The 21,080-nt window shown below is 36.0% G+C and overlaps 1 protein-coding gene across 2 annotated transcripts in view; it reads left to right on the top strand.

Annotated features, from left to right (window-relative positions):
* SHOC1 (shortage in chiasmata 1) overlaps positions 1–21,080 on the top strand; it is an 84,831-nt gene that overhangs the window by 36,695 nt on the left and 27,056 nt on the right. For both annotated transcript variants that reach the window (XM_019454203.2, XM_053908177.1), the window contains exons 11-17: positions 2,319–2,404; positions 3,132–3,374; positions 7,678–8,094; positions 9,783–9,911; positions 12,976–13,152; positions 16,050–16,154; positions 19,502–19,680. In XM_019454203.2, the coding sequence (XP_019309748.2) occupies positions 2,319–2,404; positions 3,132–3,374; positions 7,678–8,094; positions 9,783–9,911; positions 12,976–13,152; positions 16,050–16,154; positions 19,502–19,680 (1,336 nt within the window). The remainder of the gene's footprint in view (positions 1–2,318; positions 2,405–3,131; positions 3,375–7,677; positions 8,095–9,782; positions 9,912–12,975; positions 13,153–16,049; positions 16,155–19,501; positions 19,681–21,080) is intronic.

The following is a 21,080-nucleotide window of genomic DNA, read 5'->3' as shown; positions in this document are numbered from 1 at the left end:
CTTTCTGTCTCTACAGACTTGTCTATTATGGACATTCAATAATTTTTTGTAGTTTACAAAATATAAGTTTTACAATTCTTTTGTTAAATTTACTCCTAAGTATTTTGTTGTATTGTAGGTTAAATAGTTTTCTAAATTTCATTGTCAGATTGTTCATTGCAAATATATAGAAATACAAGTGGCTTTAGTATATTGCTCGTGTACTATACCTGCCATCCTGCAGAACTCATTTATTAGTTGTAATAGTTTTATAGTGGATTCTTCAGGATTTTCAACATATAAGATCATGACATCTTGCAAATAAAGTTTTACCACTTCTTCCTTTAAATAAATAAATAAATAAATAAATAAATAGCCCAAAGTTTCTAGAGCCATTTGAAACAACTTAAAGAAGTTGTCTCACCACTGCTACATTCATTAGCAAGAGATAAATCACTTTCATTTGGTTTATGAATATAAAAATCTTAAAATTCCTATATTCAAAAGAGATTTATACCTCAACTGTGAATCTAAAAACAAAGAAAAAAGTTAAAATTAAAAAAACAACAGAAGGAAAAAATAATATGTAGTGTTATTGTGCTCTTAACTTGCTTTTATGTCCCCAATTACTTTTATTTCAGAACACATTTTTGCGGAAATAAACCCAGTTAATAAATATTTTGAGTGATTACCACATGTCAAGCTCTATGCTAGATTTTTAAAAAAATTTTTTCAATGTTTATTTATTTTTGAGAGATAGAGTACGAGCAGGAGAGGGCCAGAGAGAGAGAGAGATACACACACAGAATCCAAAGCAGGATCCAGGTTCCAAGTTGTCAGCACAGAGCCCGATGTGGGGCTTGAACCCACAAACCGCAAGATCATGAACCTGAGCCAAAGTTGGACACTTATCCAACTAGCCATCCAAACGCCCTTCTATGCTAGATTTTATGGAGCTAAAAAGAAAAGTCTGTGTAGCATCAGACTTTATTTCCACACTGATTACTGAATTGTGAACATATTTTTATATATGACCAAACAATATATCAAATTCAGACATGTCTTCAGAAAGTTCCATTAAAAGTGAGAATATTTGTTTATATTGTGGTCTCCTGATGGACTTAACTTGCCTTCCTTTTGCTTTAAAGTAATTGCTTTACTTTACTTGCTTAGTTGGTTAAGCGTTCAACTTCAGCTCAGGTCATGATCTCATGGTTTGTGAGTTTGAGCCCTGCATCGATTGGGCTCTGTGCTGACAGCCCAGAGCCTGGAGCCTGCTTCGGATTCTGTGTCTCCCTCTCTCTGTCCCTCCTCCACTCATTCTCTCTCTCTCTCAAAAATAAATAAACATTAAAAAATTTTAAATTAATTGCCAATAATCTGAGGTGTCTGGTTTTCAAAGAGATCTTGGTAAGGTTCGAGAATTATCTAGAATCTCACATTTTGCCACCACATGCTAAATTTTTGGATTATGTGGGTAAATTGGATAGCTTAGACATAAAACCTAGCTTTGTACTGCACAGGACTGTCAACTAGCAATACTTATAATTAGCATGCTCACATATGTTTTGTATGAACAGAGAAACAGAATACCATCAATTTTTGCCTTGGAGTAAGAGATTTGCAGCCATAGATTAAGGGGTTTATGGATTAATGGTATCTTCCCTATCAAGGCTAGTAACTTCATAGCTACTGATAAACTGTGATACACACTAATTGTCATGCATATTTCTTCCTTTCTCCTCCTAGCACCCTGTAACATGCAAACAGACATAAATCATTCACTCACACACAAACCAAGAATGAAGGACCTGAACTAAACTTTAGGACTAAACTTTTACCTTCCTGAGAAGGTAGAACAGACAGAACTGTTCTTTCATTTCACAATTCTGACTCTCAGCCAGCAGAGGCTCCAGAATTTGTTTAAAATGGACTTGGGGACAAGTCCATTTTGTAAAAACTTGTGTTAAAGCTACTGTTTTGTATGGAAAACACAGTAATTTTACCTAAATTGTATTTTTATTTGGGGTGGTTTATAAGGTTGGTGCTGGCACACTTCATAGTTGGAAGTGTTCCACTGAGGGAGCTAGAGGAAGGAGTAAGTTATAGGCAAGCAGGAGCAATTCAGGTAACACACTGCCACACCTTCCCAGGGGGAGGAAAACCAAGTATTTGAAATTTGGCTTATGGAACTTTCTACTTAGCTTTACACACTTACAGAGTTAATTTTTCACTGCTTTCGAATGTAAAAAATACTTAGAAAAAGAACTTTCTTAAATTTTCTTATGCAAAAAGCCTCAATATTATCAATGTATTAAGCTTTAACTCTTCTTTTTCAGTAGTTTGCTTACTGCTGAAGAATCGGCTACCAAATACCGTATGGTGTGGCAGTTAGAAAGCTCTTTGAAACCATTTTTGCTTACAGGTAAAGATTAATTGACTTTGAATGCTAAACGAAAAGTAAAGGTGAAAACGTGTAATCAGTAGAAATGTATTGTCAGTTTTGTTATTTCTTTATTGTTACTGTCATTATAAAAATCACAGTTCTAAATTAAGATTTCGAAATTTTTCATTTTAATTTTGGGTAGATGCTTATAATGCAGATAATAACACTAAGTAGTTGTGCTACTTTGATTCCTTCCTACATTATGATTTGCACTATTTAGTTTAAAGTAATGAGGGAGAAATCTCTGTGCCACAATATATAAGATGATAGCCATCATGAAATCTGATCAAATATATCTTCTTGTTTAGGTTCGTTATAATAAATTAGAATCTCAAATTTAATTTAATTAATTAAATTCTTCAAAATTAATTTAATTCTTCAAAATTTTATTAAATATATTAATTTAGGAATTACTAAAATGGTCAAAATAATGGTTCTATCTCCTACTAAATATTAGAATAATTTTAACTTCATATTTCCATAGATTGAAAAACATCCCTTATGTAACTTCAACTGCTAGAGTATTACAAATATTAGCATCTTGAGACAAAATGCTAGCTATAACTTCAATTTTCACTTTTTTCCCCAATGTGTGAAAATCTATTTCATAAGCAATTTTCAGTGTGGTTCTATTTATTGTGTTTTTCATCTCTTTTTCTCTGTGGACTGTCTCTTTTTGTTGTTTGGTTTGTTATTGTTTTGTAAGTACCAAGAACTGAAGAGCCCAATAGTCAATATTCAGTTACAGATTTGAAAAAGATATTTTCTATTGAAGAAGAAAGCCTTGTAGTTGATCCTGTAAACCCAGAGTGGTGGGAAAAAGAAGGACTAAATCTAATGGAGACAGAAACTTTGGAACATCTGAATACATATTTGTGTCATGATGATCTATCTGCTGATGATACTAAAATGGAGATATTTTTGCCTACAAAAGTACTTCAATTTGAGTGTAAGTACATAATAGTAAATGTCACTTGTGTGAATTATTCAGAATGAGAAAATGTTTGATACTGGCTTTCCATTAGGTGATTGGGAAGATATAACTAAATTCCAGCATTCAGTATTAGCTCTGGCTCTGCCAGAATTTATAACTTTGAGCTTCACAAAGCCCCACTTTCTTCCTTGAAAAAAAATGAAGTTTGACTAACTCATCCTAAAATCATTTACTGTCCTAAAATTCTGTAGTCTCAGTTTTTAAATTTCTAGCCATTTTCAATTAAAGTGACTTTGTTTCTTTTTATAAGTGATTAATTGCCAGCTCAATGTTTGTCTACATCAGCTTAGACACAAACCAGCACTGTTATTTTTTGATCTGACAGGGGAACTCTGGGTATTCAATAATATGTAGTAACCTGTGTTCAACAATATATAATCTTCCTTTGTTACCAAAGAGTTTACTCAACATTTTAAGTTACTTATACAATTATACAATTTAAGACAGCAAAAAATGTCTTGTAAGTACCTATCTTTCAAGTATTTTGGTTGCTATATGTGCCACTATAGTAAATGAAGTATTCTTAATCTGAATTATACTTTTTTGAAGTATTTATGAATTATTTTTAAATCTTTGTGCAATAGTTACTAAATTTAGATCTTAAAGAAGTTGGTAAAGCTCACTTTTAGTTTATTATAGAGTAAATAATATATTTAAAAGTGAATTTTAGAAATTGTGTGTATTAGGAGACTGCTCTAAGGAGATAGGAATTGGGGCAAGAATTGTTATCAGCAAAGAGGTGTTTCAAAGACAGAAGACAGAGGGCTTTGGTAGAAGGGAGGATAGATAGACTATGTGAAAGAAATGCACACCAGTTTATCCTAAGGCCTAGATGATTACTCAGGGTAGAAGAATAATTTTAAAAGAGATTAAGTCAGATTGCTAGACAAAGAAAAAGGAGAGGAAGATTTTATGGGGTCTTCAAATTTCCAGAATAATGTATTAAATCTATAAGACTAGTAAAGTCTTTATTATGATATGTAACTATTTTGAGGTTAAAATAAAACATATGATTCACCTTGATATCCAATAGAATTATGATGATAGTTTAATTCTGAAGTCTAAAAAGCAGTAATAGTATCAAGAACTCATTACCAAGTTGTCAGGATAGGGCTGGTTAAATAGTAGAAGAAAATATTCAGAAAAGTGAAATGATAAACAGTTCATATTTGCCTACTAAACATACCAGGATATCTCTAGAAAATATCTCAGAGGTTGCAAACTGGTAGCACTCAGGTCCTCGTATTTTATTTAGTTACCAACATTTACAATTTGGAGGGTTACACATAAATGACATGTATTTTGAGATTGTCTTTAAAATTTCAAAGACCAGACCCTTATTCTTATATGGCAACAACTGCCTGGAGCCAATAGCAGCTCACCACTTTAGACAGGCCTATAGCAGCTCACCCACCTCCAATTTGCCACAGTTCCCAGCACTCATAAATTGAGGCCAGGTGTTAATTGGCGTTTAGCATTACTTTTGCACTTTTACCTTACATTTAGTGTAATTAAGAGGAAAGTAAAATGTTTCTGATACCAGTATCTCTAATAAAAGCAAAAACAAAAACAATTATTGCAAGAAAAAAGTTCTACATTTTGGAAGAAAAAAGTTCAAAATTTATCATCCTAAAGATTATGATTTAGGGGCTCCTGGGTGGCTCAGTCATTTAAGTGGCCAACTTTGGCTCAGGTCATGATCTTGCGGTTTGTGGATTCCAGACTCATATCCGGCTGTGTGCTGACAGCTCAGAGCCTGGAGCCTGCTTCGGATTCTGTGTCTCCCTCTCTCTCTGCCCTGCCCCTGCTCGCTCGCTCTCTCTCTCTCTCTCTCTCTCTCAAAAATGAGTAAACATTTGGGGTGCCTGGGTGGCTCAGTCGGTTAAGCGTCCGACTTCAGCTCAGGTCATGATCTCACGGTCCGTGAGTTCGAGCCCCGCGTCGGGCTCTGTGCTGACAGCTCAGAGCCTGGAGCTTGCTTCAGATTCTGTGTCTCCCTCTCTCTCTGACCCTCCCCCGTTCATGCTCTGTCTCTCTCTGTCTCAAAAATAAATAAACGTTAAAAAAATTAAAAAAAAAAATGAGTAAACGTTTAAAAAAATTTCAAACATTTAAACATTAAAAAAAAGATTATGATTTAAGCATATACTTCCCTCAGTAACATACCTTATTTATCTGGGCCTATAGGCATTTAAGCTTTTTTGCAAATAAATTTTATAAGATATAATATACATATAATAAAATGTACCCATTCTAACTGTACAGTCTTATGGATTTTGACAAATGTGCATACCAATGAAACTACCACCACAATGAAGATATAGACTATTTCTGTCACCCAAAAAGTTCCCCGTGCTCCTTTGCATTCTGTAGTTCCCACCCCTCTCTTCTTCTAACCTTCACCCCTGACCCCAGGTAACCACTGGTCTACCTTCTGTCACTATGTATTAGTTTTCAGTATTCTAGAATTTCATTTATGGAATCATATAGTAACTCCTTTGTGTTTGGCTTCTTCCACTCAGCATAACATTTTTTTTTAAATTTTTTTTTTAACCTTTATTTATTTTTGAGACAGAGAGAGACAGAGCATGAACGGGGGAGGGTCAGAGAGAGGGAGACACAGAATCTGAAACAGGCTCCAGGCTCCGAGCTGTCAGCACAGAGCCCGATGCGGGGCTCAAACTCACGGACCGCGAGATCGTGACTTGAGCCGAAGTCGGACACTTAACCGACTGAGCCACCCAGGCGCCCCTCAGCATAACATTTTTGAGATTCATTTACAATGCTGTGTGTATCACTATTCACTTCTTGTTACTGAAGAATTTTTCATATGGATGTACCCCAGTTTGTTTATCCACTCTCCTGGATTTATTTCCCAGGTTTTTATAGGGAAAGTTAGGAATAAAACTTCTATGAATCTTCTTATTGAAGTCTTTTTGTGAACATATGTTATCATTTCTCTTGAATGAATACCTATGAGTACAATTACTGGGTCTTATGGTAGGTGTATATTTAACTTCATAAGAAACTAGTAAATTGTTTTCCAACGTGCTTGCAAGATTGTGCATTCACATTAGCAATGTGTGAGAGTTCTAGTTATTCTATATCCTTGCCAACAGTTGGTATTGACAGTCTTTAATTTCAGCCATTCTAATGGGTGTGTTGTAGTATCTCATTGTGCTTTTAATTTGTATTTTCCTGATGACTAATGATGATGAATATCAGTTAACATGGTCATTGGCCATTTGTGTATCTTGCTTTAAAAAATATAGGGGCTTCTAGGTGGCTCAGTCAGTTGGGTATTCAACTCTTGGTTTTGGCTCAGGTCATGATCTCGTGGTTCATGGGTTCGAGCCCTGCATTGGACTCTGCTGACAATGCAAAGCCTGCTTGGGATTCTCTCTCTCTCCCTCTCTCTGCACCTCCCCTGCTCACTCGCTCTCTCTCTCTTTCAAAATAAGTAAGTAAACATTAAAAAATATATTATAGCTTTACTGAAGTATAATTCAAATGCCATACAACTCTAAAGTACACCATACAGTGGTTTTTAGTATAGTCACAAAGTTGTGTAATCATCACCACAGTCAATTTTAGAACATTTTTGTCATCGCTCAAAAGAAATCTTGTACCCATTAGCAGTCACTCCCCATTTTCTACAGCTGTGGAACCACTAATCTATTCTCTGCCTGTATAGATTGCCTATTCTGGATGTTTCATATAAATGGAATCATACAATATGTGGTCTTTTGTGACTGGCTTCTTTCATTTAGTATGTTTTCAAGATTCATCCATGTTGTAGCATGTACATATCTTATATGAAGTATTGTTCAAATATTTTGTCAAATTTTAAATTGGCTTTGCTTTTTAAATATTAAACTAGGAGAGTTTTTTATATATATTGGATACAGTTCTTTTCAAGTATATGTATTATAAGTATATTCTTCTGATCTGTCAATTGCTTGATACCTAAGTTTTTGACCTTTAGACTTAATTCTAAGCCTATTGGCAATAGGAATTTTCTGGAATTCTTTACCTGGTAACCTCACTCCAGTAGTAAGAAAAAAAGGTGCAGAAATTTTGCCCTTTTAAAAAATTTATTTTATTCAGGCCAAAATTGATTTTCAAAGCAATAAACAAAGTACTTTTAAGGATCAAATTATATTAATAAGAACCTATAAATAAAAGTTATCCTAATACCCTAGCAGAGCACCCATTTATTCATGGATGTCATTTGGATATTTTTATTTTCTGTTTTCAGCATGGCTAGAATATAAAAGTTGTTCCTCACCTATTGTACTTATTAATGAGAAATCTACAAATGATCGTTTATTACTCCCACAAAAGATTTCATCTCTGGCAAAAGAAATACCAGACCTGTGTTTTTCTGATGACTATATATCTGTTAAAAGACCAACAAAAGAAGAAAAACCAAAGAATGATCTAGAATTAGTTTATAGAATAAGCCAAAATAAAGAAAATGAAGATTACTCGGAACTTAACTGCACAGTACCATCTATTGAATCATCTTCCTCTCCAAAAATTGAAAAATCATCTTTTAAACAAGGTAGAAAATGGAAGAATGATTTGGACCTTTTGAATGACTTTATTGTACTGCGAAATAAACATAGAACTTGCACCTCAAAGACTGAACTCACGGGCAGTGAAGAAAATGATGGTGGGTAACTTAGTAATAGTTTGACATAAATATGATAGCTTTAAGGACTAAATATATAATTTACTACAGAAGGTAAGGAAATAAAGCTCTTTCAAATAGAATATATTATTTTTCAAAGCCAAAGAAAACATCTTTCATTCATGATACTTATTGAGTATGGAGATCGATGTGGATATTTGTGTATGTATTTAGACATAGATGTAGATATGTATTTTCCAAAAAATTTAAAAGTGCATTTGAACTTGTAAAAAAGTCACTATTTGTAAAACTTGATTTCTACAACTTGGTCATACAGATTCATGGTATTTCTAACTTTTGTTGATTGTTCTGCCATTGTTTTTTCTCTTTTAGCTGACAGTTCTCAGTATTATAGCTTATAATGTGTACTTGAGAACATTTTGCCCGTTTGATTGCTTATTACTCTTTTTAACTTTAACAAAGAGTTTCTGTCTGAGTTGTAACTGTTTTACATTCACTGCTTAAAACCATATCAAAGGTAGTATGTGTCATATCATTTCACTTCCGGTAAAAAAGGAAAAATAGGTATTCTAGAATATGTTTGACATAAGTTACTCAGAAGAATTAAGTACAAGAATATATATGCATGAGAGTCACAGCATACTTAGGTCTTACCATCTTATATATTGTTAATGTGGAATTCTGCTGTCCACAGCCAGCCCATTTGATTCTCAAACTAAGCTCCTTTTTCCAACTTAGCCTTTGTTAGTAATAAAGGTAATGTTTTGGTATATATATTTTACTTCTTCCCTTATTTTATAATTAATTCAGGGGCAACAAAGAATGCTACAACTTATTAGGCCCCCTCAAAAACTCTAGTAATTAGTATTATTTAATCATAACTATTCCAATTATTTATAGCTAATGAAAAATATACTTGAAAATAATAACATAATCTAGTTTAGGATATTTTACTCCATTGTTTTCACCATATATTTAAAGTTCATATATTAAAATGTTTCAAGGTGGTATTATGTTTCTAAAATTATCTGGTAATCATTATTAATAGATAACTTTGCTATCTAGTTAAAATAAGTAACTATAAATAAATTAATTAGTTATATATATTTTGTAATCCTCCACACTACTTAGAAAAGAAGGAAGACAAATGAACTGTATGCCAGGCACTAAATTACATATTAGAGATAAATATGATACTGTTGCTGACCTTGAGAAGCTTATAGGCTCAGAGAAAATGCCTGAGACCTAAAGGGTGAGTGGTAAGAATTGACCTAATTAAAAAAGGTTGGAGATAGGGAGGGCTTGGGGCATAGGAAAGAATTAATAGCAGAAGGAAGGGTATATGGAAAGTCACAGAGAAATGAAGTTGAGCTGTATGTGCCTTTTAGCTGTCAGGAACTGTACTTGGTATTTATTCCTTATAACAGTATTCACAATAGGTATATTTATCTGTATTTTACATGTGAGGACACTGAAGCTAGTGTCAGAATTGAGACTGAAACAGTGATTTGATGCCAAGATTCTTTCTGTTATGGTCATTCAGCTTCCTACCCAGCACTGTTGTTACGTCCATTGACCTGAATAGTTGTTCACTTTAATACTGACATATTTCAAGGAAGAACTTTAACAATTATCATATTATATCAAATCATTTTAAGTAAAGTGACATTAAGTTTCCCTGAATAATGCAAATTAATATTTTTTATTAGAATTTCAAGATAAAGAAGAACATTCCTTGACTCTTCAAGAAGAAAGTCCCATTGTTTGTACTAATAAAGCCGTAGAGAAAATAAGTCAGGAAAGGAAAGTAGACAAGGTCATTGAAATTCAAGCATCAGGTATGCTGTATGCTTTTAAAGTGCATTCAAATTAAGTGAACTTGAAGCCTTTTCTGAGTATCTAGGACATACCTGATTTCCCATGTTATTTTCTTCACTTGTTTCAGATGTTTCATCATGCCATTCCTACTTTCAAGTTACTCCTGGGCCTGGAACGCCCCCATTCACTGCCTCTGCCCCTTTCCATTGCCCTACTCCAGTCCACTCAGTGTTATTTCTCCCTTCATTTAAACTCCTGCTTCTCTATATTCATCAGACAACAGCAGACTACAGCTGCTCACACCGTTCTGCCCAGTCTGGAAAAATGAACTGATGTTGCTTACTCCCTCTATTATTTTACCCATTGTCAACATGATGTTAAAAAAGCTACCGCCGTTGGGGCACTTGGGTGGCTCAGTTGGTTAAGCATCCAACTTTGGATCAGGTCATGATCTTGCAATCCGTGGGTTTTAGCCCTGAACTGGGCTCTGGCCTGACAGCTCAGAGCCTGGAGCCTGCTTCAGATTCTGTCTCCCTCATCCTCTGCCCCTCCCATGCTTGTGCATACCTCTCTTTCTCTCTCTCTCTCTCAAAAATAAATAAACACTTAAAAATTTTTTTAAAGCTATTGTTTAAATGATTAAACAATACTGATTAAAATGTTTGCTTCTGCCGTGAAGAATATTCTTCGACTCCTAAAGAACAGCCTGCTTAAGAATATCATGCTCAGTCTCCTGCTCCCAGCAAAGTCACCCAGACTCTCCCCTCCCTGGAGTCTCTGCAGAGGCTGTTTGACCAGCAGCAATCCCCTTGCCTCCCTCCATGGCCTCAGGTGCCTGGTGAGGCCAATCCAGTCAACATGGTGGCCAAGGTCAGCCAACTGACGAGTATCTTGACCCCCATTGAAGACAAGGTCAAGGCCTTGCTGCATGAAGGCACCAAGTCTCCCCATCAATGTTCCCTCATCCTTCCCGTCACCTTTGAGGTAAAGTCAGAATCCCTGGGGATTCCTCAGAAGCTGCAGCTCAAAGTTGATGTTGAGTCTGGGAAACTGATAATTAAGAAGTTCAAGGATGGTTCTGAGGACAAGTTCTACAGCCACAATAAGATCCTGCAGCTCATCAAGTCTCAGACGTTTCTGAACAAGTTGGTGATTTTGGTGGAAACAGAAGGATAAGACCTTGTGGAAGGAATATGTTTTTGCTGATTCCAAAAAGAGAGAAGGTTTCTGCCAGCTTCTCCAGCAGATGAAGAATAAGTACTCGGAGCAAGCAGAGCCAGACATGATCACCATCTTCATCAGCACCTGGAACATGGGTAACACCCCCCCCCCCAAGAAGATCACGTTCTGGTTTCTCTCCAAGGGGCAGGGAAAGACTCAGGATGACTCTGCCGATTACATCCCTCATGACATCTACGTGATCAGCACCCAGGAAGACCCCCTGGGAGAGAAGGAGTGGCTGGAGATACTCAGACACTCCCTGCAAGAAATCACCAGCATGACTTTTTTTTTTTTTAACTTTTTTTTTTTTTTGAGCGTTTATTTATTTTTGAGACAGAGAGAGACAAAGCATGAATGGGGGAGGGTCAGAGAGAGGGAGACACAGAATCTGAAACAGGCTCCAGGCTCCGAGCTGTCAGCACAGAGCCCGACGCGGGGCTCGAACTCACGGACCGCGAGATCATGACCTGAGCCGAAGTCGGCCGCCTAACCGACTGAGCCACCCAGGCGCCCCGACCACCATGACTTTTAAAACAGTTGCCATCCACACCCTCTGGAATATCCAAATCGTAGTGCTGGCCAAGCCGGAGCATGAGAACCACATCAGTCACATCTGCACCAACAATGTGAAGACGGGCATTGCCAACACGCTGAGAAACAAGGGAGCCGTGGGGGTGTCATTTATGTTCAACAGAACCTCCTAGGGCTTTGTTAACAGCCATTTAACTTCTGGAAGTGAAAAGAAACTCAGGCAAAACCAAAACTATATGAACATTCTCTGGCTTCTGCTCTGGGAGACAAGAAACTGAGTCCTTTTAACACCACTCACCACTTTACCCACCTCTTCTGGCTTGGTGATCTGAACTACTGTGTGGACCTTCCCACCTGGGAGGCAGAAACCATTGTCCAGAAGATCAAGCAGCAGCAGTACGCAGACCTCCTGTCCCATGACCAGCTGGTGATGGAGAGGAAGGAGCAGAAGGTCTTCTTACACTTTGAGGAGGAAGAAATCACGTTCGTGCCCACCTACTGTTTTGAAAGACCGACTCGGGACTAATACGCCTACACTAAGCAGAAAGCCACAGGGATGAAATACAACCTGCCTTCCTGGTGTGACCGAGTCCTCTGGAAGTCTTACCCGCTGGTGCATGTGGTGCGTCAGTCCTATGGTCATGATCTCACGGTTTCATGAATTCAAGCCCATGTTGGGCTTTGTGCTGACAGCTCAGAGCCTGGAGCCTGCTTCGGATTTTGTGTCTCCCTCTCTCTCTCTGCCCCTCCCTCGCTCACTCTGTCTCTGTCTCTCAGAATAAATGAAAAATAAATTTTAAAAATTCAGAGCAAAAAAAAGAATATCATGCTCATTATTAACATCAATAAGAAAATATGACACTGTTTTTAAATATCTTTTCATTCTCTTCAGTTTTATTTACAACCTTTAGATGGTAATGCAAATCTTTATTGACATTCTAGTGAAAACTAGAAACAATTTGTCATTGTTACAAATTTGTTTGGCTTAAGGTTGTAAGCTAATTTCAGTGGGGGGAGAAGAAAAAAAATTATGTGGTTCTCTTTATATGGCTCTTCATACTTGCCATGCCAAATTAGTTAACGAATAAATATTTTCTAATAAGCAGGATAGTCATAAAATTATACTAATTCTACAGAGGGTTTTTGATTTTGTTGTTATTAGTTTATTTAGAATAAATATTCTAAAATGAGCCTCTGTACAATCTCTTGATCTTTACTCAGAAAAGAATTAGGATGGAGTTCAGTTTTCCAAGAAGTGACATGTTTAATTGGTTTGTCAAAAAGAGCAAGCATCCTTATAAAACACTATCTTTAATGCTTTTATTTTCACAGATAGCCAGTGCCAAGCATTCTGTCTCCTAGAAGCAGCAGCTACTCCTATCTTAAAAAAACTTGTATGCCTCTGTACTCTCCCTGCTGCTAATTGGACATTTGCCACTGTCATTTTTGATGAAACAAGATTCCTCTTAAAGGAACAAGAAAAAGTAATAAGTGATGCTATTCAGCAAGGTGAGTACAAATAAAAATCACACTATTTAAAAGGATATAAAGTTATGGATTATTGTATCAAATGAGTAAAAATTGAATATAGAAGGTATAGTAATTAGTCATGGATGAAGGCATAACTGTAATTCAGCATATGACAACCATAAACCAATATTGGAGGATCACCTAAGTGAGGAGAAATAGGTAATGAATATCATCTGGCTTTGCTTCTCAGTGATACTCCTAATTGACATATATTACTTGACAGGTTCCTATTGCCCCCAAACCAAATTAACCCTATTATTGTTAACATCTGAACCACCTAATTCCCTCCCAAAAGTGGGGGGGGGGGGAGGTAAAAAAATAGATTAATTAAAGTCACTCCTTAACTTTTGCTTCTGGACAAGATGGAGAAACAGGGATTGGATTTACCCTCCTTCAAGGAGGAAAACAAAAACAAAAACAAAGATGAAATACATGAAACCAGTTTTTAAGACCCTACACATCAGGCAGTGAAGCACAGTGATTCCTGAGAGATGGGAAACAAGGTGAGCCCTACCATTGCCCTAGCTTACTGCCTTGAAAGAGTTGCCGGGCCATAACACAGGGAGAGGTACCGGGGCAGAGTCAAGTGGACAGTCTGCACTGAGGAAACAAAACTGAGTGTCCAGGGAGACCAAGGCCATCTAGCCTCTTGGCTAGAGGTCAAAGGATAGAATATTAGAGAACAGAGAGCTTCACACAGAGTATTCGGCAGAGTACTGATCAAAGAGTGTATATGAGGAAACCACTTGAGGTTGGGGAAGGAAACCATCTGATGGGATTAGAGGGAATAGTACCCTGCATTCACACAGGGCAGGGAATAATGCCTGCTACCACCAGCTAGGCTAGAAAAACTCATAATTCATGGGGCACCCAACAAGATAGAATTCACAGTGTCTGACATCCAATCAAAGATTATCAGGCATAACAAGAGACAGGAAAACACAACCCATAATGAGAATAATCAATCGAAGCAAACTCAGTACTGACAAAGATGTTAGGGACATATAAAGGACACAAATGAAGCTTCTAGAAATGAAACTACAATGCATGAGATGAAAAAATGCACTAGATGGGATTAATGGCAGATTAAATATTGCAGAAGAAAAGATTAGTTAACTTGAAGACATAGCACTAGAAACTAAAATAAAACATGGGTAGGTAAAAAAAAAATCTAAAAAAAGAAAGAAAAGAGCATCAGCGGGCTGTGAAAAAACTTCAGATAGCCAGATATAATAGCAACTAGAATTCTCAAAGGAGAGGTAAAAAGAGGGTAAAGAGAAAAATATTTGAAAAAATAATGACTGAAAGCTTTCCAAACTTAGTAAGAACTAAAACCCATAGATCCAAGAAACTCAGTGAACAGCAAGCACAAGAAACATAATAAAGCCACACCGAGGCATATCATAATCAAATTGCTCAAAACTCACAGTAAAGAGAAAATTGTAGGAGCAGCCAGAGGGAAAAGAAAAAGTATGTTACATAAGGAAAGCAAAGATAAGGATGACATAATTTCTTGTCAGAAATAATTCAGGTGAAAAGACAGTGGAGTAAAATCTTTAAAATACTGAAAGAAAAAAAACCTTAGTTGTCTACACTAGGCAAAAACATATTATGAAAGCAAAGGTAAAATGAAGATGTTTTCAGACACATGAAAGCTGAAAGAATTCATCAGCTGCAGACTGGCATGATAAGAGATGTTCAAGAAATGTTCTCCTAAAGACAGAAGAAAAATGATACCAAATCTTGTTTCTCTGTCCTGTTCTTATCCATTCCAGGTCATGATTGACTTGTTTCCACAAGTCCTTAGAGGGGCTGAATATACTAACCCATAAATTGTTCTCCTGTTGCCCCTTGTTCCCAGTGACTACTTCTTATTTGCCTTGATCTTCACTAATTGATTAGATGAGCAGTTTTCAAATTTTTCAGCAGAACGTTTTGTACAAATAAATATTTCATGGGATCCCATTATATAAAACATGGAAAAGTGAAGCTTCTCTGGTTGAATTGGGGCAGTGGGCCTAGACTCCTATCTTCTTGGTTTCACTTTTGCACATAGTAAAATCCAATCTATCATCTTCAGAAAGCTCTGGAACTACATGGAACACATTAAGTAGCCAATACATCTCTTGTATTGTAAATACACCTCTTGTTTGAGTCATATCTTTGGACAAATATTCCCAGGTGTCTACCTCCATTTCAAGGTATTGCTTTATGTTATGATCCCCATCTTTCTCTTCACCAGTTGGCAAGTTATGAGTTGAATTTGCTTTTTGTTTCATAACTGGGAATCACTGGCCTTTTTTCCTACCAAGAGTAGAAATAATTGAATATCTTTTGGAAGCAACAAGAATATGAACACTAAGGTTAGCTGTCTGGGTTTGAATGCCAGCTCCACCATTTATTTATTCACAAATTGACCTTAGAGGGGCACCTGGGTGGCTCAGTTGGTTAAGCATCTGACTCTAGATTTCTGGTCACATCATGATCTCACAATTTCGTGAGATCATGCACTGGTAGCACAGAGACTACTTGGGATTCTCTCTCTCTCTCTCTCTCTCTCTCTCTCTCTCTCAACCCCTCCCCCACTCACGCTGTCTCTGTCTCTCTCAAAATAAACAAATAAACTTAAAAACAAAAACAAAGTGACCTTGGACAGTTACTTAACCTTGTTCAGACTATTTCCTCATCCATAAAATGAGGATCATAATAAACTTGTCTGATAGGGTTATTATTATAGATTCAATGAAATAACCAGCAGCCTGGCATATAGTAAGCACCTGATAATGAATGTTAGCTATTATTGTTAAGCATTCTGATACATGTTCTAAAATTCTGATGTGTATCTTATGTTTTTAAATACATTTCTGCTTGCTTAGGTACGAATGATGAAAGAGAAATGACATACAAGCATGCTGCTCTCTTACATCTTCTGGTAACAATTAGAGATGTCCTTTTAACATGCAGCTTGGACACAGCATTGGGTTAGTGGGATAAATTTTTATTTCCCCTTTTAGTCCTATTGAGATATTTTTATTTCCTCTTTTACTTGCACATTAAGCACTATATACATTTTGACATAATTCTAATAGAATGTATATTTTATGCTGCCTATATTCATTGAAAGAAATCATTTGTAACAAATACCATCATTTAAAAAAATAGGTTTAGGATTCTCTAATCTAGGCCTGAATTGTAGACTCATAATGGCCTCAAGCAGATTTGATTATATAATCATTATCATGCACTACTTTTTAATGTAAGATGATATTTTGGCATGTACATTTTAGGTCCTCATTGAATGTTGTGGCTTTGAATCTTTGCTAGGTGAATATAACTAATATAACCAAATTATTAGTAGTAAGATATTTTGCAATTTTTTTAGTTTTACATGTAAATTAGGATATGAATTACTTGAGAAATAAAAATCAAACTATTTGAATATATTAGAAAATGTTAAGATTTTGGAAATTATTTCCAAACTATCAAAATCATTAAAATATCTGTCTCAATACATTACTGCTTTAGGCCCCTTATTGCAGGATTATTTAGATTTTTTAGTAATGGTATACTTACAGAATTGTTTTATAATTTAGAATTTCTAGAACCTATTTAAAATTTAAAGTGAAAATAATTTTTCTCTGATCTGTGACCCAGAGGTTTTGTCTAATCTATGACCCAGACAACTATTTCTCTAATCCACTGTTTTGGTAAATACTGAGCAGCAGTGAGTTACAGCTGTCCTCCCTCTAAGCACTGGAAATAATAATATTTGGCCAAGTATTGTATTAGTATTATCTGGTCAAGTATTATAACTATGTTACAGCTACCTTCAGAAATCCTAACATGTTGCTTATCCTTTCTTCTCCAATTAAACCACTTGGGTATTGATGCTGGATCAGGTTGTTTTACCTCCATCCCAAGAAAACTATGGATTGGGGACTCTAGTTTACAGAACCTGCAATTGGTATAAGGGTGTAATATCACATGTCCTTCTATTTAGTCATCTGTTTTCATTATACTTATCAGCTTCCATGAAAGGTCACCAGTCCTACCAAAAGCAAGGCTGATTATTAAAGCATAATAATAAGGCAGAATATCAGAATCTAAACATCTGAGCTCTCCGTGCTATAGAGAGAGTTCAGTTGTGACTCACTGCTGCTCAAACTTACTAGTATTAGAGAATTAGAATTAGATAAATAATATTTATGGAGGATTATTTGAAGTATATTCACCTTTAAGTACTCTTACGATCTACACAAGGATTAAGTGAGACCATTAAGAACTATGTACTTGGGCTGAATGATTTTTGCTCCTCAAAGAAATACTTTTGCTCAATCAAACTTGGTCATTGCTATTTGGCTACCTTGAGGAATACTCTAGAAGTAAAATTAAAATTCTTGTTGGCAAGCAAACTTCTTAAGCCCTAGGTCCCAAGCCATATGGAATAACTAAGCCACTTTGGACATTTTTAGTGGAGAGATTTCTCACTCTAAACCTCTCAAAGTCAAAGAGTGAATTAGGTTGTCCTCTTTTCTTTTTTTCTTTGCATAGTGGCAGAGAAAGAAAGGTCCATGGGGGTCTGGCTGCCTGCCCTGTACCCTTCTAGAATTCTGTTTTTTTTCTCCCAGCTGCCAATTTGTTACCCCTCCCAAGCTAGCAAGGTAATGACTTTCAAGATTAAAGGTATAGTCTCACTTCTGGGCTTTAACCCAGAAATAAATTCAGTATTGTGTAATGGGTACTGTAGTAAAGATAGGTACTAATATTACAAAGGATGGAGACTGTTACCTTTAAGCTGAATGTTTATTTAAAAATAAAGGGCTCCTGGGTGGCTCAGTCTGTTAAACTTCTGACTTCAGCTCAGGTCATGATCTCATGGTTTGTGAGTACCAGCCCCACTTCAGGCTCTGTGCTGACAGCTCAGAGCCTGGAGCCTGCTTTGGATTCTGTGTCTCCCTCTCTCTCTGCCCCTACTCTGTTCACGCTGTGTCTCTTTCAAAAATAAATAAACATTAAAAAGCTAAAAAAAAAAAAAAGTACAAGTTTGCTAAGTAAATAAAGTATGAAAGGGTATTATAGGCAGAATTAAGAGCCCATAAGAATGGCCCAGTGGGTGTGCTGCATACAGTTCCATGTAGTTAAAGTGAAGAGTACAAGGTAGAAAGCAGTAAGAACTAAGCATGAAGACATAAAAAAGAGCCAAATCATGAATAGCCTTGTAAGCTGCACAAAAGAGCTCAGACCTTATTCTGTAGATAATAGGGTGCCATTGAAATAGGGATGGTACTGGATTAGGCTTCTCATTTAGAAAGTTAGATCTAGAGAATCAATAAGAGGTTTGGAGATTAGAAGGCAGAAAGAACATGGGGCGCCTGGGTGGCTCAGTTGGTTAAGCGTTGGACTTCAGCTTAGGTCATGATCTCACAGTTCTTGAGTTCGAGCCCCGCGATGGGCTCTGCGCTGACAGCTCAGAGGCTGCTTGGGATTCTCTCTCTCTCCCCTCTCTCTCTATGCCCCTTCCCCACTTTCTTGCTTTCTCAAAGATAAACTTAAAAAAAAAGATAGAACATAAGTCAGTCTAAATTGCCCATCAGTCAAGCTGTACTAATGTAAAATTTGAATATGCACATAAATATAAAAATGTGAACATAAACATAATTTTAAAATATATTATTGCCAAAGTATTCAGTGAACATCTGACCTACATAAGTGACTATGCTAGGTGCTTTTCAGTAATTCACAGAACTCACTGTGTTGTGGAATTACCAGGAGAGCTTTTAGGCAAAAAACCCCGGGATACAATTTAAATTTACTGAATATGAACTTGCAAGGATAGGTCGCAGGATTCTGTGTTTGGAAACTGCTTGTAGTGGGTCTGAATTTAGGCTCTGCTGTTTTTGCAGTTATACAAATAAATTATGCATAAATATCATGGATTTATCCCAAGAGCTTATAGACTGAGATCGTCATATACATAAAGAACCAAAAATCAAGTACAATCTATTTATTCTACAGATAAAATACTAAGAAAATTCCAATGGGGTGGCATTTCCATAGGACTTGCATGTAAGTGTAGATCAAGCCAGAAGGCAGGAAGAGATGGGATATATTCGAGTATGTTGTGGTAGCTTAAAAGGAGACATTTGGTACATAACTTTAAGCTTTACTCAATTTTAAGGTTTTTATTAATCAATATCTTTGATCAAAATCATAAAAGGATTAAAGTAAATTTTAATTGTTATGACTCTTGTTTCCTTTTAATTTTTACCATGGAGTTTCTCAAAGAATGAAAAGATATGCCTTTTCCCCCTACTTTTATTTTTAACAGGATATTTGTCAAATGCAAAAGATATCTACAGAAGCATTTTAGGCTCCTATCTGGACAACATTTGGAGACAGCTGGAGATTGTACAGTTTGTTAGGGAAAAAAAGCCTGAAACCAATTACAAGATACAAGAACTGCGATGCCAGATACTAAATTGGATGCAGAGTGAACAGCAGATTAATGTAAGTACTGGAATAAAGCTGATAACGATAATCAGCTTAAGTAAGAATTGGATTGGTGATGGGCATTAAGGAGGGCACTTGTTGGGATGAACACTGGGTGTTATACGTAAGTGTTAAATCACTGGATTCTACTCATGAAACCAATACTACACAACACATTAACTAACTTGAATTTAAATAAATTAATTTTAAAAAAGGAATTGGATATAAGATAAATTTTTGCATTTAACTCTGAAATTATGAAGTAGTCTAGACTATTTGGTCCCTTGACAGTTTTCTCCTTAAGTAAGTTAACAAAACAGAATCAGACCAAGAGAAAGGATGATTTTGCATCATTGTTCATATGTCTTGAATTTAAAAATACTTTAATTTTTATTATACAGAGTTCTCTATGGATTGACTCTGCAAATCTCAAAATTGTTGTCTGGTACTTTTAAGTTCATGGGCATATACCTGATAACAAAACTACAATAATTTATTTTTAGATATTGAACCAGAATCTCATCTCATATGATTCTACAAAAAAAGCTCTTAGTTTATGCCTTGGATTATATTGGGGATTTTTGCCCACGCTACCTCAAGCATATGAAGGTTGCATTACTAAAGACTTAAGAGGGGAAGCCTGAGTGGTTCAATTGGTTAAGCATCTGGCTTGGGTCATGATCTCACAGTTCATAAGTTCAAGCCCTGCATCAGGCTCTATTCTGACAGCCTGGAGCCTGCTTTGGATTCTGTGTCTCCCTCTCTCTCTGCCCCTTCCCTGCTCATGCTCTGTCTCTCTCTCTCTCTCTCTCTCTCTCAAATAAACATTTAAAAAAAAGACTTAAGAGGAAATACTTTCTTAAATGTTTTCAAGCTGAAAAATGTTTCAAATACTTTACACAAAATCTGGATGTAAATGTGGCCTTCTTCTTCTTCTTCTTCTTCTTCCTCTTTGCCCCTCCTATATCTTTATCCCCAACTCTGTGGTTACTTGGATAACTTGCCTAAGTCATTAAAATAAAGTAAAATAATCAGTCAGAAATTTAAAAAATTGAAATTGATTTATTGTCCTCCCCCAACCCCGTGCCAAAAAAAGAGCTGTGATGGTAAGTAGGAAAGTATAGCAGCAAATCATTGGTTTTCTCTAACAAATTCAAACTTGTCTGAGTCGAATTTAACACTAACAATGCAGGCAGAGACAACTTATATATACAATCACCTATATGGAAGTACATGAATGCTAAGAATGCCCTACCCTAGAATATTTTCCTCATTGATATTTGATCTTACCAGAATTTATTCCTCTGTGTTTAAGCACTGACATCTTTTATAACACATATTTCCTTGGTAATCTTATTGTCATTATTTTCATGTAACCAGTGAAGCTTGTTTTTTTGTTATAGTAGCATAACTATGAA

This window comes from Panthera pardus, unplaced genomic scaffold (assembly GCF_024362965.1).
Source record: "Panthera pardus isolate Hobbes unplaced genomic scaffold, ASM2436296v1 HiC_scaffold_20, whole genome shotgun sequence".
NCBI classification, from domain to species: domain Eukaryota; kingdom Metazoa; phylum Chordata; class Mammalia; order Carnivora; family Felidae; genus Panthera; species Panthera pardus.
Note: the sequence above shows the minus strand (reverse complement) of the source record. Positions and strands in the feature narration are given on the sequence as shown.